This window comes from Barbus barbus (assembly GCF_936440315.1).
Source record: "Barbus barbus genome assembly, chromosome: 34".
NCBI lineage: Eukaryota > Metazoa > Chordata > Actinopteri > Cypriniformes > Cyprinidae > Barbus > Barbus barbus.
The window spans coordinates 21,138,924-21,148,120 of record NC_136762.1 but is presented as its reverse complement, the minus strand read 5'-3'; the positions used below and the strand labels follow the sequence as shown (position 1 = coordinate 21,148,120).

At 39.2% G+C, this 9,197-nt stretch overlaps 1 protein-coding gene across 1 annotated transcript; it reads right to left on the bottom strand.

The window, feature by feature from the left end:
• Nucleotides 1-572: 572 nt before the first annotated feature.
• LOC306854120 (amino acid transporter heavy chain SLC3A2) lies at nt 573-9,138 on the bottom strand (the record flags this gene model as incomplete). Its single annotated transcript, XM_079391952.1, has 8 exons — nt 573-950; nt 1,655-1,762; nt 2,638-2,833; nt 4,669-4,724; nt 4,851-4,928; nt 6,362-6,459; nt 7,882-8,046; nt 8,763-9,138. 8 exons carry the CDS (start codon nt 9,136-9,138, stop codon nt 573-575), a joined length of 1,455 nt encoding a protein of 484 aa, XP_079248078.1.
• Nucleotides 9,139-9,197: the final 59 nt, after the last annotated feature.

Genomic DNA, 9,197 nt, shown 5'->3' with positions numbered 1-9,197 from the left:
ATGCAAAAATAGAAGTATTTCCACTGCAATAATAGTTGTTACATGCTGTTTATACTAGTCTACTTAGTGCAAATTATAGCACATATCTGCAATAACGTATTGTGTAAATCATAATTTTTATTAGAAATATTAAATGGATACTGCTTTGAGACAATAAAGCCCTCCCTACACCTAACCTTAACCGATAAATACACATGAGGCATGTTATTTTCCACTTTTTATTGAAAATAATTGCTTTTCGGATCTGATATGTGACGTGAAAAGGGAGAAGAACGGGTATGGCAAAAGGGGGATTTGAACTCGAGTCGATTAGGTTAAGAGAGTACATTTCTTCTACATGCTGTATCTATACCACTGGAACAGCTATTTAATAGGCTTTTGCAATGTTGTCTAACCCTACCACATGTTGATGGGCTGAGTTAGTGTAAATAGCCTCTGCCAACAAGGTGGGCTATTTGTACTTAGTGTAAACAGACACGTTTTAATTTACTTGTAATAAATACTTTCTCTTAGTTACAACTAACCAAAACTAAACATCATTAGTGTATTAATAAGCGAACACAAACCTTGTCTTAAGAGTTGCCAGATTCAAACAGTTTTATGACAATGGCCTCGTGAGGCTGCATTTTTATTGACCTTAGAGACACGGGGCCGAATCGGTCAAGACCTGTGCTGATTACAAACACCCCACCTTCAGGTAGGCTGGGAGCCCAGTCTGGATCCAAAGTGTGAGGTTCAGAACCCAAATTAAACAGGATCAGGAAGTGAATGCAGCCCCATGAGCGCAGGAAAGCTAAAGGAGGTGTGGCTGTAGAATTGAGGCCAGAGGATGACATGCTGGCATTGAAGGAAAGGAAGGTGAATCTGCCAAAGTGTAGAGCCTCTTCACGGGCACGTAACTGACTCAGAGAATGGAAGAGGGCTAGAGGTTGATTCAGCTGATCCAGATCCTGAGAATGGAAATATCATACCACAAAAAAACATGAACATTCAGATTCACACAACCAGATTAAAAAAAAATAAAAAAGGCCTAAACTCTTAAAAATAAAGGCTCCAAAGTGATGCCATAAAGAACTGTTTTTGGTTCCTCAAAGAACCTTTCAGTGAACAGTTCTTAAAAGAACCATTTTCCTCAATGTGAAGAACATGAACTTCTTTTCCACTATAAAGAACGTTTTGTCCAGTAGAAAGTTTCCATGGTTGTTAAAGGTTCTTCATGAAGTGACATACTGCCAAGTATGGTGACCCATACTCGGAATTCGTGCTCTGCATTTAACCCATCCAACGTGCACAAACACAGCAGTGAACACACACACACTGTGAACACACACCCGGAGCAGTGGGCAGCCATTTATGCTGCGGCGCCCGGGGAGCAGTTGGGGGTTCGGTGCCTTGCTCAAGGGCACCTCAGTCGTGGTATTGAGGGTGGAGAGAGCGCTGAACGTTCACTCCCCCCATCTACAATCCCTGCCGGCCCGAGACTCGAACCCGCAACCTTTGGATTACGAGTCCGACTCTCTAACCATTAGGCCACGACTTCCCCTTCACGACTTCATTGAACCAGAGATGCCAATAAAGATCTTGTATTTTAAAGAGCGTTATTTCAAGATGTCACTATAGCAATTGTACATTGAAGATGGTTTTCTCATCTCACCTGAACTGGATTGACCTCATCTCCATATCTGAAGATGGGTGTCCCAGGTAAAGTCATAATCAGGACTAGAATCGCTCTCTGCAACTCCCATGGTACTCCTCCGCCCATCTGTGAATGGTACAAACACATGTGACACTGCATACAAAGCATTCTCAGAAACGTTTCTTAAGAAAATTGATCCCACACTGCTTTAAACACAGCAAGATACACATGGTTTGTGCGGACCACAATGTGTTTTGTTCAATGAATTACTGATTAAGAGCATGAAGTCATCAAAATGTAAAACTGTCATGTAAAAAGCTATATATATACACTGTATCATTAAAATTTCTCTCATGGTTCCTTAAACAATAAATCAAACTACATTCCACATGTTGTTCATTTTCTGCAGTTAACACATACTACTAATGCTATTATTTACCTTGGTCTTATGTACTGTAAATAAAGGTGTTCCAGTTTGATGCGTCACAAAAATGAAACCTTAATCATGGTTTTGGAGCAAGGCCACATGTTGTACTAACAAAAGTCTATGCTTCTATCCAAAAGTTGAGAGCTGTAGTTCCAACCACAAAATTTTGCGATGCCGTTTGCCAATTTTGTTGCAATTATGGTATCGGGAAACACCAAATCATTGAACTATGTTGATAACGACAGAATGTGTGTTCATAGTTGACGAACAATGCTTTTGGACAACAATCTAGGTAGGACCAGCAAACCAGCTTAGGTTTCTGGAATCATTAGAAGTATCACTGTGCAAGATTCAGTACCCTGTAGAATTCAATCTCCCTCAAACACCATACAACGTAACATTCACTGAACATACTAGCTTAGCAGGCTTGCTGACTAGAGGCTATAATGCTTGAATGTTAGCTTAGCAGTCTAATGGCTAGAATAATGGCTTTAATTTGATGATTTCATAAAATCCTTTGGGGATTTTGCTGTCGATAAACCTTTAGATTCAGTTCAGTGAAATGTCCACTCACGGTCCAGCTCGGCCAGTGTCCTTGTGGCATCTGCAGACTGGCCTCCATGGCCTCAGCCACCTCAGCAGGAGACAATGGATCATGTGATGGTGGGATCAGTGACTTTATAACCAGCTCCACCAGTGAACCATTATGAGCAATGCTGGACACATTGAGTTCTGGAAGAGTGTTACCTGTTTGCCTCACCATCAGTATTCTACAACAAGATAACAAGACCTCATTTATGCCGCCAAGACTTAAGCAAGTTTATACAGTAATAATTAATAGACAGTTGTCAAGTTCAGTGCATGGGCTCAAAATTAATATGGAGTTAAACTCAATATATAAAATTATATTTATAATTTATTTTACAACCCGAATTCCGGAAATGTTCTGGAAAAAAAAACTAGAAGTAAAAAAAAAAAAAATCATTGTAAGTTTGTATAAAAAAAAAAAAAAAGTAGCATTTCAAATCCCATGAGCCAATATTTTCTTCACAGTACAACATAGATAAAATAAGAAATGTTTAAACTGAGAAATTTCACGATTTTATGCACAAAATGAGCTCTTTTCAAAATTGTTGCCTGCTACAGGTCTCAAAATAGTTGGGATGGGGGCATGTTTACCATGGTGTAGCATCTCTTTTCAAAACAGTTTGAAGACGTCTGGGCATCGAGGTTATGAGTTGGAATTTGGTCCCATTCTTGCCTGATATAAGTTTCCAGCTGCTGAAGAGTTGGTGGTCATCTTTTTACATTTTTCGTTTTATGATGTGCCAAATGTTCTCTATAAGTGGAAGATCTGGACTGCAGGCAGGCCAATTTAGCACCCCGACTCTTCTACTACAAAGCCATGCTGTTGTAATAGCTGCAGTATGTGGTTTTGCATTGTCCTGCTGAAATACACGTCGTCTGGAGGGGAGCATATGTTGCTCTAAAACCTTTATATACCTTTCAGCATTCATAGTGCCTTCCAAAACATGCAAGGTGCCCATACTCTATGCACTTATACACCCCTATACTGTCAGAGATGCTGGCTTTTGAACTGAACGCTGATAACATGCTGGAAGGTCTCTCTCCTCTTTAGCTCGGAGGAGACGGCGTCCGTGATTTCCAACAAGAATGTCAAATTTGGACTCATCTGACCATAGAACACTTTTCCACTTTGAAACAGTCCATTTTAAATGAGCCTTGGCCCACAGGACACGACGGCGCTTCTGGACCATGTTCACATATGGCTTCCTTTTTGCATGATAGAGCTTTAGGTGTCATCTGCAGATGGCACAGTGGATTGTGTTTACCGTCAGTGGTTTCTGGAAGTATTCCTGGGCCCATTTAGTAATGTCAATGACAGAATCAAGCCGATGAGTGATGCAGTGTCGTCTGAGGGCCTGAAGACCACAGGCATCCAACAAAGGTCTTCGGCCTTGTCCCCTATGCACGGAGATTTCTCCAGTTTCTCTGAATCTGTTGATGATATTATTCAGTGTAGATTATGAGATTTGCAAAGCCTTTGCAATTTGACGTTGAGGAACGTTGTTTTAAAAGTATTCCACAATCTTTTTACGCACTCTTTCACAGATTGGAGAGCATCTGCCCATCTTTACTTCTGAGAGATTCTGCCTCTCTAAGACATCCCTTTTATAGCTAATCATGCTACAAACCTGATGTCAATTAACTTAATTAGTTGCTAGATCTTCTCACAGCTGAATCTTTTCAAAATGTCATGCATTTTCAGCCCTTTGTTGCCCCTGTGCCAACTTTATTGAGACCTGTAGCAGGCATCAAATTTGAAATGAGCTCATTTAGTGGATAAAAGTGTAACAATTCTCCATTTAAACATTTGTTATGTTCTCTATGTTCTATTGTGAATAAAATATTGGCTCATGTGATTTGAAAGTCTTTTAGTTTTCATTTTATTCAAACTTTAAAAACGTCCCAACATTCCTGGAATTCGGGTTGTACTTCCATTTTTCATCAAGACTTGATTTTATCATACAGGGAATGATTTTTTCTTCAATGCCAGGCTGAGTTCAGCTGAAAAACATGATACCTTTCATCATCTTGTGAATTAAACTCTTGCATCAGCACATTCCACTCCATTAGGGTCTGTGAATTATAAATACACATACATTTTTAAGCAGATACTGGGCATGAGCTCACCATATCATGTCTCCAAGTAAAACCCACACACATTTTCCACAAAACAAGACGTCAGTGTGTTTTCAGTTTTACCTTTGCAGAGAAGGCTGCGTCTGTGTCACAGATCCCAAACCCTGATACACCATGCTCTAGCCAATACCTTAATGAATACTGGAGAGGAAAATAATACCACATGAACAATAATAAACAAAAGGTTGGTAGAAATATTGACATAAAACAAAAATCCTGATCGCATGAATCTTTCGTTTATCTAGTGACAAGTTGCCACAATAACATATCTTTATTCATCACATTTAAAAATAGCGTACCACCTACATTAAACCCATACTCTAAACTTAACAAACAGTGTTAAAAAAGGCAAGCGTGAGATAAGAACACTGAAGCAACTATGCTGTTTTTAGCTTGCTTCTACAAGTCTTTGAGCTTGTTTCATAACAGCTCAAATGACTTATATTACTGACTGATTCAATTTAAGAATTTGACTGAAAAGATGATGCACACTTTTAGAAAAAAACGGCTTTATAAAGGTAAAAATGCCCATAAAAGGTAAAAAATCAGTGAACTGCTGTGAACTGATCACCACACAGAATATGCAGAATATCAAAAACTAGGAGTCAGCTTTCCACGGTAGTCCTTAAGATATCAGCACAATAACACACTCAGCAAAATATCATCTAATAATTATCGTAATCGATAAAATCCCAGAAAATACTGAGATATATTTTTGTCAATATCGCACACCCCTAATATATTTTACGTTTTGTTTAGAAATTTTTACAAATAAATAAGTGCCCTTTTTTCCACTTGAGCCCCTGCCCCTCAAAATGTCTGTGCACATCCCTGAGTAAGTGTTTTGAGGTCAAAAGATTCATTGTATTGTGTCATGGTCGGCACCTCTCTTCGACTCATTCCTGCTGTTATGTCAGCTACATGTGGTGGTTTGATTTTGTCCTGTCATCCGCTGCTGCACGTGGAGGGGCAATCAGCTCTTACTCGCGGCGCTGTGCGCTCCATTAGCCCCGCACCTGTTACTCATTTCCCTTTTCCTATTTATTCCAGTCTATGCCTTCTCTCTGTGTCGGTATTTCTTCTTGTGTAGAGATCTCCTCTCTTCTATTTTTGTACTGTGTCCAGGATCCTCAGGTGAGTATTAATTAAGCCACTGGATAGCGTGTCCAGATTTGGAGCGCGAGACTGAACCCCTTTCGGTCTATTTCCTCCCAGCAATCCGTCTAGTTGGTGTGGGCACTGGGAGCTAGTTTTTCTCCCGAACTTTGTGTTTCTGTTTTGGATGTGATCATCCGAAGTTTCATTACTCTGTTTTGCACAGCACTTCCTGTCTTTTATACACACCGTTGTGTGACAGTATTGTGCAAGTAACCTTACAAAGAAGTCTTTATTAATTGATAATCTGACCCAGTAATTGTAATTTGTGTGAAAAGGAATTAAAATCGTTTTACTGCTTCTAGTGTTTACTTTAGCTTGATAAAGTGAATTTTATATACGTTGAAAAAATAATACACACCCTTGCTGACATCTTGCATTATACAGTATATATCCAGTAAATATGAAATATTCCTTACTTGAATGTACTCTGATGGACTGGACCAAACATCAGTGCCATTACCCGACTCCTGCTCAAACAGATCCAGCTCACAAAGATCCAGCATCACTCTCACACCTGAACCATATACAAATCCACTGGATCAGTTAATACTGCTTTATTACAACCAACATAGCCTAACATTGCTTAAAGGGATAGTTCCCAAAAATGAAAATTACCCCATGATTTACTCCCCCCAAGCCATCTTAGAAGAAATGATGGTATGACTTTCTTCTTTCATATGAATATAATTGGAGTTATATTCCAAAATGTTCTGGCTCTTCCAAATTTTAGGTGTTGATATTTTGAAATCCATTAAAGTGCGTCCATCCATCATAAAAAGTGCTGCACATGGCTCCGGGGGGTTAATAAAGGCCTTCTGAAGCAAAGCACTGCATCTGTGTCAGAATAATATCCATATTTAAAACTTTAGAAATCGTGATCTCTAGCTTCCGTTAACCGTCGTATGCATGTTCACGAGAGAGTGGTGTTCCAGCAGATGACGTAGACGTAGGCGAACGCAATGACGGAAGTGCAGAAGAGAGAGCAAAACAAACCACCGAATTAGAAGTACAAAGAAAGAATTTGTAAAGAAAAATGCAGAGTATTTCGATATAAGCCGAAAGGAGACTGGTTTTCCTTTGCTGTAAACAAAACTTGGTTCTCACAAGACTTCATATTCTCACCGGAGCTTACACTACACCTACGTCATCTGCTCCATCGCCACTTCGCTTCAGAAAGCCTTTCTAGACCCCCTGAGCCATGTGGAGTAATTTTTATGATGGATGGATGCACTTTATTGGACTTCAATATCTTAAACCCCATTCACATTATAAAGTGTGGCAGAGAAGAGCCAGGACTTTTTTTTTTTTTAATTCTGACTGTATTCATCTGAATGAATAAAGTAATTTACACCTAGGGTGGCTTAAGTGTGAGTAAATCATGGGGTAATGTTAAAAATATTTAATATTTTTAACATTAACAAGCACAAAGGGATTTAGAGTAGCCCAAAAAGTGTTTGCATAACACAATTGAAAGCCAAGCACACATTTCAAGAAAAAAAACATTTCACAAAAGATATAAAAGGAAAAAGAAAAGGCATGTGCAAACTTTGTGAATGTGAAACCTCCACACTTACACATGAGGAGAACTTGAGGTGAACTGCCTTCATATATCCACTATAAATTACCTTGAGGCCAGTTGCTTCAAATTAATTAGTTAATATTGGCTATAAAAATTTGCACATGCCACTTTGATGTCTTTGTTATTTTAATGCAATGATTTTCAGACATGGCTTAAGCATCCAGTTACTTTGAGATCAGTGTACAGCGAGATTGGAGAAGACTGGTGCAATATGACTAAACAGCACCATCTAGTGAATGGCAAAGTTAGCAAAATCCTGATCCACCTACATGCAGATAAAATATGAAAGAGTGAATGCCAGTAAAACTACTAAAATAAAAACAAGTGCATTTTTTTTAATAATGAATGTATACATACCTGCTTTGCGGCTTTCTGTGATAAGCTGTGTGAATTGTGGAAGCGTGCCCAGACTTTGGTTGATCTCTGTCAGGTTAGGAGGGGACATGTCATGGTGGAACAACCCCTCCAGGATCACTGCCCCGACCCCTAGTGACTTCAGATACGGCAACCGCTCAGACACCCCTGGATGAGAGTCAAACACCTTCACGTTGGGCTTCACAACTGGAATTTCATGTTACCATATGCGTGTCCTACTATTGATATAATTTATATAAATTTGTAAAAAATACATTTTAAATAAAACTTAGTTTTTTAAATATTGATTGGAATATCAGTAGTACTAAATAATTAATTATAATACTCTCTCTCTCTCTCTCTCTCTCTCTATATATATATATATATATATAAATAAATGACCACGGACCACAAAAACAGTCATTAGGGTAAATTTTTTTAATCTTCTGAAAGCTGAATAAATAAGTTTGTTAGGATAGGACAATATTTGTTCGAGATACAACTATTTGAATATCTGAAATATGAGGGTGCAAAAAAATCTAAATATTGAGAAAATAGTCTTTAAAGCTGTCCAAACGAAGTCCTTAGCAATACATAGTGCTAATATAAACTGTAGTTTTAATACATTTACGGTAGGTCATTTACTGAATATCTTCATAGAACATGATCTTTACTTATTATAATCATTGTGTTAAATGTCCTGTGCTGTGCTTTCTGGAAACTGCTCATAAACTCAACAATGCCTTAGACTTTGACACGCAGGAGTCATTTTAGGCTCCAGGATGGATGGATAAAAGGTTTGAACGTTTTGTTTTGACAGCAGTAGATTAAATCATACTACAATAATATTGTTGCTGCTGTAAATGATGGTTTAATGAACTCACTGCTGATACGGCTGACCTCGTCACTGTCTGCATCCATGAAGAGTGCAGGCTGCAGGCAGTAAAACACATCCCTTTGCCACCAGTGCAGTGAAGGAGACTCCATCCGCGGGCTCCGAATGATTATTGCGATCGCAGTACCCAGCATTATCAGCCAACCAATCCAGAAGCAAAGCACCAGGCGAGAACGCAACTTCTTCCATTCTGGTCCTCCCGTGCACTTCTCCAGCTCTTTTCTGCTCAGGGGCTTCCAGACGTGCCGCTGCTGCTGAATGTCTGGGATAAGGAGAGGTACGGTCTCTGAGCTGTCCAGCTTGGTGAATCGACCTCCAGCAGATACACTGCCATAGCCTGGATCTCCTTCAACCTTCAGTGTCATCTGCTCTCACTAGATGTTAGGAACCAAAGAAAACAGGTTTGCATGTGACTTTATATATC